We start from the raw sequence: 19659 nt of genomic DNA on the forward strand, positions 1-19659 counted from the left end.
AACAGAGGAGTGCCCCATAGAATGAATGACAGTTAAACATTAGAACCCCAAAGACCCCCCAGCTCCCCCTCCCATGCACAGGCAGCAGCAACAATCCCCTCCCCAGCAAAAAAGGCAACGATCCCCCCCCCACCAGCAAAATAGCATCAGTGCCCTCCACCAAGCACTCAAGCATGCAGCAAAGCATCAATAAAGTCACATACTTGCAGTACTCCAAAAACTACTCATTCATCTGGTAATTTGACATACCATAGGCTTTCTCTCCCTAATACGGGAAAAAGAGGTGCCCCGTTTCACAGTAAGAGGGGAGACATAACAAACAACTCGCTGATTTATGATGTTGAGAGTCTGTTGCATCGCTTTTTCCAAGCTCTGTGCCCAAAGAACTCAGGTCTGGGGCACAGAGCCAACAGCTAGCCCGCTGCTCCTGATGTTCTGTGTTCTTCCGTGTCGCCTCAGTCAGGGGCACCGGCCTTGAATCAGCCCGTCTTCAGAGCCACGAAAATCCAGCACTCTGAAGGTGTGCTAGTCATCCAGGCTGCGTCCTTGGGATATCAAAAAGCAGTCAGTCGTGAGGCCCTGAGGATGGGTGCCACTCCTGCAAAGAACTAAGGTCGGAGTGTAACTCCAGGTCAGAATCTTCAAAAGAACCTTGAACGGGAAGAAAAGAAATATCAAAGATAGAAATAGAGCTGGTTTTGAAGATGCAAGCAAAGGATTCGCTGTTTAACGCCATCGTGACTATGGTCTGCCCAGTGCATCTGATGTCAGTAGTGGGAAAGTTATTGGAAGGTATTCTAAGGGACCAGATATATGAGTATTTGGATAAACGTGGACTGATTAAGGATAGTCAGCATGGTTTTGTGTGTGGTAAGTCATGCTAACTAATCTTATAGAGTTTTTCGAGGAAGTTGCCAGGAAAGTGGATGAAGACAAGGCAGTGGATGGTGTCTACAGGAAACTTAATTAAGGCATTTGTCAAGGTCCCACATGGGAGGTTGGTCAAGAAGGTTGAGTCACTCAGCATTCAAGATGGGGTAGTAAGTTGGATTAGACATTGGCTTTTTGGAAGAAGCCAGATGGGGGTAGTAGATAGTTGTGTCTCTGACTGGAGGCCTGTCACTAGTGGAGTGCTGCAGGGATCAGTGCTGCGTCCGTTGTTGTTTGTCATCTATATTAATGCTCTGGATGATAATCTGGTTTGTGGATGATATGAGATTGGGGGTTTAGTGCACAGTGAGGAAGACTATCAGAACCTGCAGCGGGATCCGGACCAGCTGGACAAAGGGGCTGAAAAATGGCAGATGGAACTTAATGCAGACAAGTGCAAGGTGTTGCACGTCAGTCGGACCAACCAGGGTAGGTCCTACATAGTAAACAGTAGGGCTCTGAGGAGTGTAGTAGAACAAAGGAATTTGGGAATACAGGCCCATAATTCATTGATGCTGGTGGCACAGGTAGATAGGGTCTTAAAGAAAGCTTTTGCCACTTTGACCTTCATAAGTTAAAGTATTGAGTGCAGGTGATGGGATGTTATGTTTAAGTTGTAAAAGACCTTGGTGTGGCTTAATTTAGAGTGTGCAGTTTTGGTCACCCATTTACAGGATAGATGTGGAAACACAGAAACATAGAAAACCTACAGAACAATACAGGCCCTTCGGCCCATGATGCTGTGCCGAACATGTACTTATTTTAGAAATTACCTAGGGTTACCCATAGCCCTCTAATTTTCTATGCTCGATGTACCTATCCAGGAGTCTCGCAAAAGACCCTATCGTATCTGCCTCCACCACCATTGCTGGCAGCCCATTCCACGCATTCACCACCCTCTGTGTAAAAAACTTGCCCCTGACATCTCCTCTGTACCTACTTCCAAGCACCTTAAAACTCTTGTGTTAGCCATTTCAGCCCTGGGAAAAAGCCTCTGACTATCCACACAATCAATGCCTCTCAACATCTTATACACCTCTATCAGATCACCTCTCATCATCTGCCGCTCCAAGGAGAAAAGACCAAGTCCACTCAACCTATCTCCCCAATCCAGGCAACATCCTTGTAAATATCAAACTCGTGGGAGGAGAAGATGGCGACGCAACGCAGCTCATGGCAGCCACTCCAGTGGTGATACCTCTTATCTGTCAAGTAGGGTGCCGTGCACAATCCTGATTTGATGGAGACAGATGTGAAAGCACGGAGGAACATCTGGAGAAACTTCTGAAATGCCTGCTTCACTGCCGCTGCTACTGTGTGATCCAGAATCCCCGGAGGGGAAGGCCCCAAGTCCTCGGCTTTGCCTGTTGCTCGGCAGGCAGGGTGGGGTCGAAACGCTCGGCAGAGGATGGTGTTCAGTGCTTGGAGGCGCGAAGTTTTCGGACGGACTCAGTGTTGGCTGTGGTTGGTGCTTCCAATGCATCGGCAAGTTTGTGGCGCTTGAAGGTTCATGGCAGGGAGAGTTTCTCCCTTCTACCATCTACATGAGATGATGGGGCTATCGGGACTTGAGACTTTTTTTTTACCGTGCCAATGGTCTGCTCTTTATCAAATTACGGTATTGCTTTGCACTGTTGTAACTATATGTTATAATTATGATGTTTTGTCAGTTTTAGTCTTGGTTTGTCCTGTGTTTCTGTGATATCTTTTTGGAGGAATATTGTATCATTTTTTAATGCATACATTTCTAAATGACAATAAACGAGGACTGAGTGTCCTCATAATCTAAAAATCTCCTCTGCACCCTTTCTATGTGCTGCAATTTTCTATGAATCTATGGCTCTAAATACATGTCAGACAATAAATATCTTGTTTGGAATTTCTCAGCTGGACAAAATCATCATCATCATCATTATGTGCCATGTCAGTTGGGCACAATATCACAGTAGTTCTAGAACAATGTAACCAGCAATTTCAAACGTGATTGACTCTTGTACCTTATGGAGTGGAAGAAAGAGCAATCTTACTTTCATAAACACCAGAGATTCTTGCAGATGCTAGAAATCTTGAACGATTCACATGAAATGCTGGAGGAACTCAGCAGGTCAAGGAACATCTACGCAGGGGAATAAAACAGTCAATGTTTCAAGCCGAGACCCTTCATCGGGCATAAGGGAAGGAAAGGGAAGGGCATAAGCCAGAATAAGATGGCGAGAGGAATGGAGGTGATAGGTGAGGTGCTGGGAGGTAACAGGTGGAGGAAGTAAAGGTCTGAAGAAGGAAGCTACTGGGAGGATATTGGACCTGGGAGAAAGGGAAGGTAAGTGGGGCATCAGAAAGGAGAAGAGAAGGGGTGTGAGAGGAAGCAATGGGAAATGGGAAAAGAGAGAAGGGGAGGGGGAGAAATTACTGGAAGCTAGGGAAATTGATGTCCATGCTATCTGGTTGTTGGCTACTCACCTGAACTCTTGGTCTCCCCAACATTTTATCCTGGTTTTTGTTCCCTTCCTTTCCAGTCCTGATGAAGGGGTTCAGCCCGAAATGTCCAAAAATTTCCTCCCTCTGTAGATGCTGACTGACCTGCTGAGTTCCTCCGGCATTTTGTTGCTCAATCTTACCTTCAGATCGCCTGGTAACCAAAGGACATCTGGGAACGACAACACCACAGGATTGACTGCAATCAATTTATTTTGTATGGATACAGACGCAAAAATCAACACCTAACATATTTCTAAATTAAAACAAATACCTTTGGTAGCTCAATGAAGTAGATTTATTTATTGTGCGGAAAATTTAAATATATTTTATTAGTTTCGTTGAACATCCTGTCAAACTTCAGTACAAAGGGTTAATGATTTCCAGTGACGCCTAGCAAACGTTTCAAAGCTTTGATTTCCCTCACTTTTCCCCGCCGATCATCTGACCGACATTAAAGTCATATGACTGTTTTCTGTAGCGTAATAATGGAGAGAATCCCGCAGAAAATAAAGACTGTCGCTTAAGGGGGTAAGATGTTAACTGATTCTGACGGTGACTTTTGTACACACATCATGACCTATTAAAAATACAGACTTAAAGTTTGGTCTAGGTAATTGTTGTACGATAAGAGATCGGTTAATGAAGGTCCGAGGAGTAATCCTTAATATGAGGAGAATGGTGATTCATTTTTTAGATCCTAATTGGAGTGAATATTGTTTTGCTGTAACAAACAAATCGGCTGCAGTTTCATTGCTCTGGTATCCTTCCGGTCTTCGTGTTTGGCCTTGATTGTATTTATTTAACGTGCTCACCGCTTGTGAACTGACTCTACCGCGTTATCGGCGTTGTTTAATGCAGTGATTCACACTATAAAATATATTGTTCACGCACTGAGTTGTTCAGGAGAATTTCAGATCCGCTTAACACTGTGATTGGCTCTTGTGAGGCGCGTCTAGCAATAGGAAGAATTCTTAATCTGCTGCGCACAAGCATTTAGGATTCCATATTACCCCGAAATTAATTTCGTTTTGACTGTGGGTGACTGGTGAGAGGAAGATGGGTTCACTTTGTCATTATGGTTTTTCTTTTCGGCAATGTCCACGGATGTTTATGCCCCCCTTTCGCTTTGCGTTCAGTTATACTTCGATTTGTACAATTCATTGCACGGTCCGTTTTATTGCAGCGCCCGAGTTGCATTGGTGCTAAGAGCTTCAATTGTTGCCAGTGTGCAGTATGACTGCAGTGACTGCCCTGGGTTGCGAGTTTACCCACGGAGAGCCGGTATACCTCCAATATTACGAATATAGGACAGGCGGGGATGCAAATCCAGCAGTCCGGTTCATGCACTTGTTGCCTGCTGTTGTGGTCGTCGACTGAGCGAAACATGCCGGTGCACACGTTTTGGATTGCACCGAAGGAAGGAAATGGACGGGTGGGTACGGCGGGGGCTGGGAAATCAAATGGTAACGTACAATTACCACCTGTTTAGAAATAAGTTCAGAGAGCGGGTTGGCCCCTCACAGGAGCCGATGAGAGAAGTAATTTGTTTACTTGTGTTGCTTTCGAACTTGCAGAACACGAATGCTCCATTTGTCCCTGCCTTGTTTTTGCTTCAAGCCGGTAGCCACAGCCCTGTTTAAAAAAACGGTTTAAAATATTTCAGGTGATCAGTTGGTGCTCTGACTTTGTACCAGATCCGAGAACCTGCAGCCCTGTCTTTTCTCCTTTTAGATTTTATTCTCGTTGTTTATTTCTTATTTAACTAATGTAGACTTGTTGCTAGCAGGAATTTTTTTGCATAATTGTACAGATGGGCAAGTATTTGGTTGTTTAAAATCAGTTCTAAGCATTCAGAGCCTACTTTTGTAATTTGTTTTAGATCAATTCAGTTTTATTTTAAGATTGAAATACCCAGGGCTTGTCTAGAATTTTCTGTTTTCTTCTAAGAACTAATTTAGAGGAAAAACTGCTAGTTTCTCTTAGTTTTTCTTCAATCTTGAACACAGTTACAGGTTTTTAGAATCGGAGAGATTCAGCACAGAAAATAAGCCCTCTGACCTACGGAGAACATAGAAACATAGTCCTAGAAACATAGGAAACCTACAGTGCAATATAGGCCCTTCGGCCCACAAAGCTGTGCCAAACATGTCCTTACCTGAGAAATTACCTAGGGTTACCCATAGCGCTCTTTCTTTCTGAGCTCCATGTACCTGTCCAGAAGTCTCTTAAAAGACCCTATCGTATCTGCCTCCACCAGTGTTGCCGGCAGCCCATTCCATGCTCTCACCGCTCTCTGCGTTTTAAAAAAAACAACTTACCCCTGATATCTCCTCTGTACATACTTCCAAGCACCTTAAAACTGTGCCCTCTTGTGCTAGCCATTTCTGCTCTGGGGAAAAAGCCTCTGACTATCCACACAATCAATGTCTCTCATCATCTTACACCTCTGTCAGGTCACCTCTCATCCTCTGTCGCTCCAAGGGAAAAAGGCCGAGTTCACTCAACATATTCTCATTAGGCATGCTCCCCAATCCAGGCAACATCCTTGTAAATCTACTCTGCATCCTATTTATGATTTCATAGAACATAGAATAGTACAGCACAGTACAGGCCCTTCGGCCCACAATATTGTGCTGACCCTCAAACCCTTCGTCCCATATAAACCCCCACCTTAGATTCCTCCATATACCTGTCTAGTAGTCTCTTAAACTTCACTAGTGTATCTGCCTTCACCACTGACTCAGGCAGTGCATTCCACACACCAACCACTCTCTGAGTAAAAAAAACCTTCCTCTAATATCCCCCTTGAACTTCCCACCCCTTACCTTAAAGCCATGTCCTCTTGTATTGAGCAGTGGTGCCCTGGGGAAGAGGTGCTGGCTATCCACTATCTATTCCTCTTATTATCTTGTACACCTCTATCACGTCTCCTCTCATCCTCCTTCTCTCCAAAGGGTAAAGCCCTAGCTCCCTTAATCTCTGATCATAATGCATACTTTCTAAACCAGGCAGCATCCTGGTAAATCTCCTCTGTACCTTTTCCAATGCTTCCACATCCTTCCTATAGTGAGGTGACCAGAACTGGACACAGTACTCCAAGTGTGGCCAAACCAGAGTTTTATAGAGCTGCATCATTACATCGCGACTCTTAAACTCTATCCCTCGACTTATGAAAGCTAACACCCCATAAGCTTTCTTAACTACCCTATCCACCTGTGAGGCAACTTTCAGGGATCTGTGGACATGTACCCCGAGATCCCTCTGCTCCTCCACACTACCAAGTATCCTGCCATTTACTTTGTACTCTGCCTTGGAGTTTGTCCTTCCAAATTGTACCACCTCACACTTCTCCGGGTTGAACTCCATCTGCCACTTCTCAGCCCACTTCTGCATCCTATCAATGTCTCTCTGCAACCTTTGACAATCCTCTACACTATCTACAACACCACCAACCTTTGTGTCGTCTGCAAACTTGCCAACCCACCCTTCTACCCCCACATCCAGGTCGTTAATAATATTCCACATCCTTCCTGTAGTGAGGCGACCAGAACTGAGCATAGTACTCCATGTGGTGTCAGACCAGGGTCCTATATAGCTGCAACATTACCTCTCGGCTCCTAAACTCAATCTCACACTTGATGAAGGCCAATGCACCGTATGCTTTCTTAACCACAAAGTCAACCTGCGCAGAATCCTTGAGTGTCCAATGGACTTGGACCCCAAGATCCCTGTGATCCTCCACACTGCCGAGATTTGACCATCGGCTATCCATTTACACCAGTGGTCCCCAACCACCGGGCTGCAAGGCCTGTGCTACCGGGCCACGAGGAAACGATATGAGTCAGCTGCACCTTTCCTCATTCCCTGTTACGCCCACTGTTGAACTTTAACGTACGCGAGGTCATCAGTGACCCAAGACGCAAATGACCCAAGACGTGCAAAGGAATGGGTCCGTAACCCATTTGTGAATGTTTCTGGTGAATCTTCCATGTCAGCACTGGAAAAAGATCAACTCCTCGAGCTTGTAAATGACGGCGGGCTGAAAAGTATGTTTGACATAACATCTCTGCCGGCATTCTGGATCAAAGTCAAGGCTGAATATCCTAAGATAGCCCTGAAAGCACTGAAAACGTTGCTTCCATTTTCCAACATCATATCGCTGCGAAGCGGAGTTTTCTGCAATGAATGCAATGAAAACTAAATTGCGGAATAGACTGGACATAACGAACCCCCTTCTAGTATCGCTGTCTCCCATCACCCCTCGATGGGACCGTCTTGTTGCCGGAAAACAAGCCCAGGGCTCTCACTGATTCAGTGATGTTGGTGTGTTGCAATGATTTTATATGTTCATATTAGGAAAATATGCGCTGTGTGTTTAATATCCAAGCGTTACTTAAAATGTTATGATGCTATTGACTTATAGCTGACTTATAATCCAGTTGTCCCCAACCTCCGGGCCGCAAAGAATGCAGTGGTACAGCAGTAGTCGGAACGCACCCAGCACATCTTTAAGAAGAAAGCTGAAATAAACAAGCTAATTGATTAGGTGCCACTCGGCACGTAAATGTTGGCCCAGATCAGAGGTAATTGCAGATTGCATCATCTCTGATCTGGGTTGACACTTATGTGCTGGGCGGCACCTAACTAATTAGCTTGTTTACTTCGTCTTTTTTCTTAAAGATATGCTGGGTGCGTTCCGGCCACCGCTGTACCGCTGCATTCTTTGCGGCAATGTATTGGCTCGCGGCCCAGAGGTTTGGGACCACTGTTATAATTGACTTATCACTATATTCATGCGAGGAAAATATGCGCTGTGTGTTTAATATTAAATTCATTAGATAAACCCCTTTAGAAATGAAATTGAGTGTATTAGCCACTTGTAAGTGGCTTATAGTTGACTTATCACCTATATTCCCTATATTCTGGTCGTGTTTAACACCCCGCCACCCCCCCCCCCACCTTCCGGGTTGGCCGGTCCACAAGAATATTGTCAATATTAAACCGGTCTGCGGTGCAAAAAGGTTGGGGACCCCTGATTTACACAAATCCTTCATGAATCCAAATTTTTATTCTAACAGTTTTGTTATTCCCCACCCACCTCGTCCCCAGTCCATCACTTGGCTGCATGCAGTTGACCCTCTAAACTCCACATCACTAGGATGTAGTAGCACTCTGGCGCACCTGGGGGATATGCTTGGTCACTGACAATGTGCAGATTTCACTCAGATGGCACCCGAGGTCAGGAATGAACTCTGGTCTTTGGCTGTGTGAGGCAGTGGCTCTGATAGCTGTGCCACAGTGCTGCCTAGTTTGTGATGTTATTTTGTAAGGTGGCCAGATTCCTGAATCTGAAAAGACTGGCTTGAGCACTGCCTGACCTGCAGTTTAAACAGAAATCACGTGTCCCTTGTGGCCTGCCTCCTTTCAACATCTCCGGGAGGACCAGAACCTTTGGAGGCTTGTGTGCCTCAAAAGACCTGGAGAGCTACTTTGGATGGAGTCAGGGCCTTGTGCTTTGACTTGTGGGAGGGTCTCCCATGCCAGACACGTCAAAGGGTAGGGACCAGACTAAGAGTGGTTCACCAGTCCTCCAGGTTCAGAAGTTCAGTTCACGGCAAACAACCCTGAATGGTCAAAAAAGGTTGTAACGGAAACAGCAATGAAGAATACCTTTATAGCTGCTCTAAACATCAGCAATGCAACAGGCAGGAACTAACTAACTACTCCTATCAACATACTGACTACTCTTGAATGTTGCTTTTTGGCAGAAAGTGATTTGATCTTTGCTGCTCCTCAATTCTTCAAGAAAACAGCAATGAAATTGGTTATATTGGAGAACAACACCAAAGCCAGTGAATGGGCTGCAAAATATATCCGGAATCGGATCGTCCAATTCAACCCTGGTCCAGGCAGATATTTCACCTTGGGGCTGCCAACGGGTAAGCTGGAAAAAAATAATGTGAACGGAGTTTGTTTTTCTAAATTATTTAGTATTGTAATTGGGTGTTGAGGTAAATGTTCACAGCAGCAAAAGCAAGAGACTGCTGGAAATACGAAATAAAAACAGAACCATGGAAACATTCAACAAGGCGACAGCATCTTTGGGGAGAGAAACAGATGGTCTATCAAAGCTGAGAAATGTTAGAAATCAAACATATCTTGTGCTGGGCAAAGGGAGTGAGATCAAGGGGAGGAATCCAAGTGAGATTGAATTACATCAGTAAGGCCAGCTGAGGATGAGTGGGGAAAGTTTTTGTTACTTGCCTCTCTTGTTGGCATAGCCAATGTTTGTACTTGTCATTCTTGGACATCACCCTATCACTAACATTCCCTTTTTTCTCCACATCCCTCCCCCTTTGCTATTTCCAGCTATTCCTAGCTCTGATGCAAGTTTATCAACCTAAAATAATTAAGTTTGTTTCCCCCTTCATGGATGTTGCCTCTATAAGTGGATATTTCTTGTATTTTTTATTTTCATTTCAAATGTTCAAAAATATACTTTAACATACCCTGGATGAAAAAACAAACATAGACTTTTCTGAATGTTGACAACTTATTGGATTATGTTATTTTGTGGTGTCATGGTGACATTCCTGCTGTTATCTGTTACCATAAATTCTTGGAGCTGAGATAGATACTCCCTTCTCTTTGCTGCTTGAAGCAGCTTTAAGAAGTTGTACAAGTGTTTTAAGACTCCTGTTCGTACTTCATTGAGATCTTTAAAAAAGCATTAAAAATGGGAACCAATTCTGCTGCGGTCAACTAATCTCCAAGATGACTGCCAACTCATGAATGGAGAATGCAGGAGTCCTTTGAACTTTCCACTACATATCTGCGGCCAGTGTCTCATATGTATTTTTCAGGCAATGCCAGTTTTGCCTGCCTAAAGTGAACGCCACACCAGGGAGACTATAGGAGCAGTGCTTTGCAATCTCTGTATCAACGTCTGGGTACGTGAAGGATCAGTCATTGAAAGATATTAATCTAGCAATGCTTGTGGAACAACATCCTGAATTTTAGATTCCTTATCATCATCATCAAAACTGCTTTGCCTTCTACATGAACTACCTTGGATGAACTGAAGTCTTGTCTTCCAGATTCGTCTCAAAATAGGTGAATACACGATCATCTGGTACCATTGTTGAAAAGGGCGATGCATTCGGTGATTGGTTGACATGCATTGGATCACTAACACAATCTTCCTCAATGATAGCTGAAGTTTCAGCCATTAAAGGCACATTGTCCTGGTCAATATTTGTGGTATCAACTGCAGCAGATTCTGTTTGTGACTGTGTCTGGTTAGACAGTGGCCCTACAGATTTTTCTTCCTTTAACTCAAAATTTGAAGCTTGCAGTGCAGCAGTTAGAGCATCCACTTGTCCTTTAACATCTGGGTCACCTATGTGTTTTTCCAAGTCTTCCAACATTTCTTCCAGTTCTTTTCTGATAGCTGTGCTAAAGCTTGAACAGTTTCAGTGGTGCTTCAGCTTGTATTGGATCTTTGCTTTCTTGCTTATCTGGACATTTCAGTGCCTCCAGTTCCAAGTCAAGGTCCTCAACATTCGCCAGGCTGACAGGGTCTGAGAGAACAGAAAGCTGACGACGTACACCAAGGTTGCAGTCTGCAGGGCCTGCATCCTCAGCACACTGCTTTAGGGCAGCGAGACCTGGAGCCTCTACTCCAGACAAGAGCGGTGTCTCAACGCCTTCCACCTTCGCAGCCTGAGACGCATCCTGGACATCACGTGGACTGACCGAGTCACCAACAATGAGGTCCTGGCCCGCGCCCAGTTACCCAGCCCCTTCACCCTGCTCCAACAACACCGTCTCTGCTGGCTGGGCCACGTACGCCGCGTGTCAGACGGGAGGATCCCGAAAGACCTGCTGTATGGGGATCTGGCCTCCGGCAAGAGAGCACAAGGACTCTCTTCATCTTCGTTTCAAAGGTGTCTGCAAAAGAGACATGAAGTCACTGCACATGAACGTCGAGAAGTGGGAGGACATTGCAAGCGATCGCTCTCACTGGAGGCTGGAACTACGCAGAGGTCTAAAAAGAGGAGAAGAGAAGCTGAGGCTTGCTGCTGAAGAAGAGTGCACTCGCCGAAAAAAAAAGCACCAAGACAACACTGGAGGACAGCGTCTTCTAATGCAGTGGCTGCAGCCGAGACTGTCACTCCCCTGTGGGCCTCCGCAGCCACAACAGACGCTGCTGTACCAACACAGACTGAAGCAAGACTTTCCAGGCGCAGATCCATGGTCTCGTGAGACGTAATGGATGCCACTGGTCATGGTGACATTATAATTATCTTGTATTCAGGAAATCCTGGTTGGTTTTGAAGGGATCGTAGATGGCAGTGCAGGAGTCTAGGACCAGAGGGCACAGCCTCAGAATAGAAATGCATCTTTTCAGAACAGAGATGAGGGAGAATTTCTTTAGCCAGACGGTAGTGAATCTGTGGAATTCATTTCCATAAATGGCTTAGTCGCTGGTGTATTTAAGACGGTGGTTGACAGGTTCTTGATTAGTATGGGTGTCAAAGATTAGAAGAGAAGGCAGGAGAATGAGGGATAATAGATCAGCTATGATGGAATGGCAGAGCAGACCAAATGGCATGAACCTGCTCCTGTATCTTATGGTCGATGGAGGTCAAATCTTTAAATGTATTTAGAAAGAGACAAGTATATTAATACTGCAGGAATCAAAGAATACAGTGACATGGGAAGAGGGTATTGATCCATCATGATCTTGTTGAATGGCAGAGCAAAGCCTACCATGATGGTGTCTTTGTTTAAAATGGATGTGTGTTCAGATGTTTGTAATCTGTTTGTAGCCAGTTGCCATTGAAAACTACATTTTCTGCTATTAAGAGACACAAGAGATTCTGCAGATGCTGGAAATCTTGAGTACCACACACACAAAGCTGGAGGATTCCCGCTGCTGACTGCAGGGATCTTGTACGTTCTCCCCGTGACCATACGTGTTTCCTCCCACAGTCCAAAGGTGTACTGGCTGGTAGGTTAATTGGCCGATATAAATTGTCCCATGATTAGGCTAGGGCTAAATCGGGAGTTGCTGGGCGGCGTAGCTCAGAGGGCCAGATGGGCCTATTCTGAACTGTACCCCTGTGGCCATCTCCCTCAATAATAAGTATACCGTTTTGGATGTTGTGGGGAATTTAGAGAGAATTTGGAGAGCTAGGCAGAAAGTTGAAAAGCAGGACCTCCAGGTTAGTAATTTCTGGATTGCTACCTGTGCCACGTGCCAGTGAAGGTGGGAACAGGATGATTTGGCAGATAAATGCCAGGCAGAGAAGCTGGTGCAGGGGCAGGGCTTCAGGCTCTTGGATCCCTTCTGGAGGAGGTATGAGCTTTGCAAAGAGACATGCCCCAATATCCTCGCAGGCAAGTTTGTTAGAGCTTTTGGGGAAGGTTTAAGCTAATTGGGCAGGGGGTGGGAACTGGAGTGAAGGGACTCAGGATAGGACGGAGGGTAAAAAAGAAAAGATAGTATGCAGTCAGACTGTCAGGAATGGGAGGCAGATGATAGGACAAAATTGCAGCCAGCAGGGTGAGTATCAGTGCATTAGGGATGCAGAATCAAACAGGGTTGCAAATACAGTACTCAACGTGTTATATTTCAGTGCACGGAATATAAGAAATAAGATAGAAGATCTTGATGCACTTTTACAGATTATCAAGTGTGACGTTTTGGCCATCACTGAATCCTGCTGAAGGATGGTTATAGTTGGGAGATGAATGTCCAAGGTTTCATGTTGTATTGGAGAGATAGGAAGGTAGGCAGAGGGTGTGGTGTGGCATTGCTTGTAAACAATGGTATATAATCAATAGAAAGATGTAACATAGGATTGGAGGATGCTGAATCCTTGTGGGTTCAGATAAGAAACTGCAAGGTTAAAAGGACCCTGATGGCAGCTAAAAACAGCCCTCCCAACACTAGCTGGGATGTGGACTCCAGCTTACAACGAGAAATAGGAAAGGCATGTCAAAAGGGCAATATTATAGTCATGAGAGATTTTAACAATCAGGTCAATTGGGAAAATCAGTAAGTAATGGATATCAAGAGAAAGAGAGTTTGTTGAATGTGTATGAGGTGGTTTTTTAGAGCAGTTTGTTGAGCCTACTAGGGGATCAGCTATACTGTATTGGCTGTTATGTACAGAACAAGAGGTGATTCGGGAGCTTAAGGTAAAGGAACTCTTAGGAGGCAGTAATCACAATATGGTTGATTTCAACTTGAAATTTGATAGGGAGAAAGTAAAGTCTGATGTAGCAGTATTTCAGTGGAGTAAAGGAAATTACAGTGGAATGAAAAAAGAGTTGGCCAAAGTAAGTTGGAAGGGGATGCTGGCAGGGATGATAGCAGAGCAACAAGTGAGTTTCTGGGAAAAATGAGGAAGGTGCAGTATAGATGTATTCCAAAAATGAAGAAATACTCAAATGGCAAAAGAGTACATCTGGTAGCTGACAAGGGAAGTGAAAGCTTATGTAAAAGCAAAAGAGAAGATATACAACAAGGCAAAAATTAGCAGGCTGATAGAGGATTGGGAAGCTTTTAATAACTTACAGAATAACTAAAAGAATCATTAGGAGAAAAAAGATGAAATATAAAAGCAATTAGCAAACAATATCAAAATGGATAGTAAACATTTTTTCAAGTTTTTTTTAAAAAAAGATGTGAGTGGATATAGGACTGCTAGAAAATGAAACTGGAGAAATAATAATGGGACAAGAAGATGGCAGATGAACTAAATGAGTATTTTGCATAAGTTTTCACTATGGAAGACATTAGCAGTGTGCCAGATGTTGAAGGGTGTTGAAGGAAGAGAAGTGAGTTACAGTTACTACTACAAAGGAGAAGTTGCTCAAAAAATTGAAAGACCTAAGGGTCCATAGGTCATCTGGACCAGGTGAACTGCACTTTAGGGTTCAGAAGGAGGTAGCAGTAGAGGTTGCGGAGGTATTAGTAATGATCTTTCAAAAATCATTGGACTCTGGCATGGTTCCAGTGAACTAGAAAATTGCAAATGTCACTCCACTCTAAGAAAGGAGGAAGGCAGCAGAAATGAAATTATAGACTAGTTAGCCTGACCTCAGTGGTTGGGAAGATGTTAGAGTCAATTGTTAAGGATAAGATTATGGAGTACTTGGTGACACTGGGCAAGATAGGACAAAGTCAGCGTGGTTTCCTTAACGGAAAATCTTGCCTGATGAACCTATTGGAATTCTTTGAGGAGATCACAAGTAGGATAGATAAAGGGGTTGTAGTGGATGATGTATATTTGGACTTTCAGAAGGCCTTTGACAGGGTGCCACACCTGAGGTCAAGTTAGGAAAAAGGGAAGTACAACGAGATTCAGATGTGCTTGTTCATCAGTCACTGAAAGTAAGCATGCAGGTACAGCAGGCAGTGAAGAAAGCTAATGGCATGCTGGCCGTCATAACAAGGGGAATTGAGTATAGGAGCAAAGAGGTCCTTCTGCAGTTGTACAGGGCCCTGGTGAGACCACATCTGGAATATTGTGTACAGTTCTGGTCTCCAAATTTGAGGAAGGACATTCTAGCTATTGAGGAAGTGCAGCGTAGGTTCACGAGGTTAATTCCCGGGACGGCGGGACTGTCATATGTTGAAAGATTGGAGCAACTGGGGTTGTATACACTGGAATTTAGAAGGCTGAGAAGGGGATCTGATTGAAACATATAAGGTTATTAAGGGATTGGACACGCTAGAGGCAGGAACCATGTTCCCGATGTTGGGGGAGTCCAGAACCAGAGGCCACAGTTTAAGAATAAGGGGTAGACAATTTAGAACGGAGTTGAGGAAAAACTTTTTCACACAGAGGGTTGTGGTTCTGTGGAATGCTCTGCCTCAGAAGGCAGTGGAGGCCAATTCTCTGGATTCTTTCAAAAAAGAGTTAGATAGAGCTCTTAAAGATAGTGGAGTGACGGGATATAGAGAGAAGGCAGGAACAGGGTACTGATTGTGGATGATCAGCCATGATCACAGTGAATGGTGGTGCTGGCTCAAAGGGCTGAATGGCCTACTCCTGCACCTATTGTCTGTTGAGGCTGCTATCCAAGTTCAGAGCCCATGGTATTACGGGAAAGTTACTGGCATGGTTAGAACATTGGCTGATTGGTAGGAAGCAGCGAGTAGGAATAAAAGGATCCTTTTCAGGTTGGCTCCCAGTGACTAATGGTGTTCTGCAGGGGTTGGTGTTGAGACCACTTCTTTTTATGCTGTATATCAATGATTTAGATGATGGAATAGATGGTTTTGTTGCTACGTTTGCATATGATATAAAGATTGGTAGAGGGGCAGGTAGTGTTGAGGAAACAGTCTGCAGAAGGACTTAGATTAGGAGAATGGACAAGAAAGTGGCAAATCAAATGCAGTATTGAAAAATGCACATTCATGCACTTGGTAGTAGAAATAAATGTACAGACTATTTTCTAAATGGGGAGAAAATCAAAAAATGTGAAATGCAAAGGGATTTGGGAGTCCTTGTGCAGAACACCCTGAAGGTTGACTTGCAGGTAGAGTCGGTGGCGAGGGAGGCAAATACAATGTTAGCATGTGTTTAAGAGGTCTAGAATAGAGCAGGGTTGTGATGCTGAGGCTTTATCAGGCACTGGTGAGGTCTCACCTTGAGTATTATGAACAATTTTGGGCTACTCATCCAAGAAAGGATGTGCTGGCATTGGAGAGTGTTCAGAGGATGTTTACAAGGATGATTCTGGGAATGAAAGAGTTATCAAAAGAGGAACATTTGATGGTTCTGGGCCTGATGGAATTTAGAAGGATGAATGCCAGGCTGTAGATGTTACCGAAAGGAAAGAGAGGGAGGCAAAAGAGGTGGGTGTGTGGCACTGCTGATCAGAGATAGTGTCACGGCTTTAGAAAAGGAGGAAGTCATGGAGGGATTGTCTACTGAGTCTCTGTGGGTGAAAATTAGAAAGAGGAAGGGGTCAAAAACTCTACTGGGTTTTTTTTTATATAGACCACCCAATAGTAACAGGGACATCGAGGAGCAGATAGGGAGACAGATTCTGGAAAGGTTTAATAATAACAGGGTTGTTGTGGTGGGAGATTTAAATTTCCCAAATATTGATTGGTATCTCCCTAGAGCAAGGGGTTTAGATGGGGTGGAGTTTGTTAGGTGTGTTCAGGAAGGTTTCCTGACACAATATGTAGATAAGCCTACAAGAGGAGAGGCTGTACTTGATCTGGTATTTGGAAGTGAACCTGGTCAGGTGTCAGGTCTCTCAGTGGGAGAGCATTTTGGAGATAGTGATCACAATTCTATCTCCTTTACCGTAGCATTGGAGAGGGATAGGACTAGACTAGTTAGGAAGGTGTTTAGTTGGAGTCGGGAAATATGAAGCTATCAGGCAGGAACTTGGAAACATAAATTGGGAACAGATGTTCTCAGGGAAATGTACAGCAGAAATGTAGCAAATGTTCAGGGGATATTTGCGTGGCATTCTGCATAGGGACATTCCAGTGAGACAGAGAAAGGATGGTAGGGTATGGAAACCATGGGGTACAAAAGCTATTGTAAATCTAGTCAAGAGGAAAAGAAGAGCTTACGAAAGGTTCAAAAAACTAGGAAATGATAGAGATCTAGAAGATTATAAGGCTAGCAAGAAGGAGCTTAAGAATGAAGTTAGAGCCAGAAGGGGCCATGAGAAGACCTTGGCAAGTAGGATTAAAGAAAACCTCAAGGCATTCTACAAGTATGTGAAGAGCAAGAGGATAAGACGTGAGAGAATAGGACCAATCAAGTGTGACAGTGGTAAAATATGTATGGAACCGGAGGAGATACCAGATGTACTTAATGAATACTTTGCTTCAGTATTCACTATGGAAAAGGATCTTGGTGATTGTAGGGATGATTTACAGCGGATTGAAAAGCTTGAACATATATACCAGTCGTCCCCAACCATAGGGCCGCAAAGCATATGCTACTGGGCCGCGAGGAAACGATATGATTTGGCGATACACCTTTCCTCATTCCCTGTCACGTACTGTTCAACTTGAAATAACCTACCAAATTTTACCAAATAACACGTAAAACCTAAAATAACACTAACATATAGTAATGGCAGGAATGATATGATAAATACACAGCCTGTATAAAGTAGAAATAATGTATGTACGGTGTAGTTTCACTTAACAGAATCGGGAAGATTACGCCAAAACCGATTTGTAGGGAAAAATATCAGCACGTACACGCATGCGCACACAGGTGCCTGTGCAAGGCTTCATGGTCATGGTAGTCTTTCTCTGGGTAAACACAAGTGTCTCGTATTAGACTGCTACTTTTGTCCCTTATTTGGGAGTGAGACATACCAAACAACTTGCTGGTTCACGACATTAAAAGACCATTGCATCGAGCTCTGTGCCCAAAGATCTCGGGTCTCTGGGCACACAGCCTTAGATCTTCCATCTCCCATGACACACCGATCTCCTGCCTGGATCTTCGACTCCCCCCGTCTTCACAGCCACGAAATCTCGAACCCGCCAAGGCGAGTGAAGCCCTTAAGCGGCGCCCTTGGCGTGCCGAATAACGGCCAGTTGTGAAACCCCGAGAGTGGGTCCCATTACCCAAAGAACCGTAGTCAGCATGTAACTCCAGGTCAGGGTCTTCAAAAGAACCCTGAAAGGGAAAAATAGAGATATTAAAGATGGAAATAGAGCTGCTTCCGAAGATGCAAGCAAAGGAATCGCTGTTAGGCCCCATTGATTCTCCTAAGCTCCTCCTCCAAGAGGGCACAGCCTCAGGATAGAGGAGCATTTAAAAGAGATATGTGGAGAAAATTCTTTAGCCGGAGGTTGGTGAATTTGTGGAATTTGTTACCATAGGCAGCTGTGGATGCCAGGTCGTTAGATGTATTTAAGGCAGAGATGGGTTGGTTCTTGATTGGACACAGCATCAAAGGTTAGGGAGAGAAGGCTGGAGAGTGGGACTGAGGAGGGGAAAAGGGATCAGGCATGATTGAACGGCAGAGCAGACTCGATGGGCTAAATATCCTAATTCTGCTCCTATGCTTTATGGTCTTAATCAATCAATAACTACCTAGCTCAGCAACTCAAGTACTATCTCTAGAGAGAATAAATAGTCACTGTTTTGGCTGAGACCCATCATTAGTCTTGGTGAAGGGTTTCAGCCTGAAATGTCAACTGCTTGATTTTCTGCAGTTCCTCCTCCGTCAAAAATCAACAGATGATACCTTGTTGAGAAGGTACATAGACACACAACATTCTTTTGAGCATAGTAATATATATTTGATTATTCTTCTCAGCCTCCTGTTCCCTATCTCTCTACCACTTGAAATAGTAGGAAATATTGTAAATTTTAATGTCAAAAATAAAAGGAATTGATGTCTATAAAGCTTATAATTTTTTAAATAAATTTTTCTTGGCTTTCTGTAATGCATGAATAAACTTTTCCACTCTAAATTGATCCTGGAAGAACAATGCTAAACTAGACCAGATGGGTTCTTGTATTATTCAGTCTAAAAAATGCATTTCAAGTTCAAATTTATTTGTCATTTAATCCATACACATGCACACAGCATTCCTCTGGATCCAAGTTACAGTCACACATAGCATTAACAGTAATAATATTAGCACAAGTCCCGGAGTGGCATGGCCTGAAGTTTGATGGTGCACAGGATGCTGCCTTGAAGCCACGTCTCTGCAAAAGCAAGCAGCTCCTCATCTCCCAGGGAGCCAGCCTCCAATGCACCATGAATTCCAGTGCACTCGCCATGCCTCTGTTCACTCCCGTACCTCCTCTGGCGCTGCCCCCTCTGGATGGCTGTAACAGGCTGTGCTGGCATGAGGGCCTGGTCCTCAGGCACATGTTCCAGTATGCCCACCACACTTTTGTTCGCTCCCATTCTGAATTGAAGTAATGACTTGTACCTTCATTCAGTTTATGAAGTAGCTGAGTGATGTGAGCAGATGGGAAAATTAGTATTGCAGCTTAAAATCAATCGAAGATAAGATACCGAAACAGGAGTAGGCCGTCCATTCCTACTCTGCCATTTAGTAAGATCACCGCTGGTCTTTTCTGTCAACACTTCTTTTCTTGCAGTAACTCCATGTTCTGCTTGTTGCTCTGTGACGTTTACTCCACTCTCCTTGGCACTGAGGCTGAAGCTGTCACCTGCTCCAGCTGCTCCAGGCTTCACATCTGCGAGCTTCGCGACAATTTGCCCTGCTGT

The 19659-nt window shown here is 44.2% G+C and overlaps 1 protein-coding gene across 2 annotated transcripts in view; it reads left to right on the forward strand.

Moving 5' to 3' along the window:
* Nucleotides 1-3784: 3784 nt before the first annotated feature.
* Nucleotides 3785-19659, forward strand: part of LOC134348879 (glucosamine-6-phosphate isomerase 1-like) — a 40038-nt gene continuing 24163 nt past the window's right edge. The window contains exons 1-2 of one of the 2 annotated variants that reach the window (XM_063052664.1): nt 3785-3936; nt 9177-9347. In XM_063052664.1, coding sequence (XP_062908734.1) covers nt 9224-9347 — 124 coding nt within the window. In that variant the 5' untranslated portion in view covers nt 3785-3936; nt 9177-9223. Of the gene's footprint in view, nt 3937-4435; nt 4841-9176; nt 9348-19659 lie in introns of those variants that run through there. The other variant, XM_063052665.1, reaches the window with a different exon arrangement.

Source organism: Mobula hypostoma, chromosome 7, assembly GCF_963921235.1.
Source record: "Mobula hypostoma chromosome 7, sMobHyp1.1, whole genome shotgun sequence".
NCBI lineage: Eukaryota > Metazoa > Chordata > Chondrichthyes > Myliobatiformes > Myliobatidae > Mobula > Mobula hypostoma.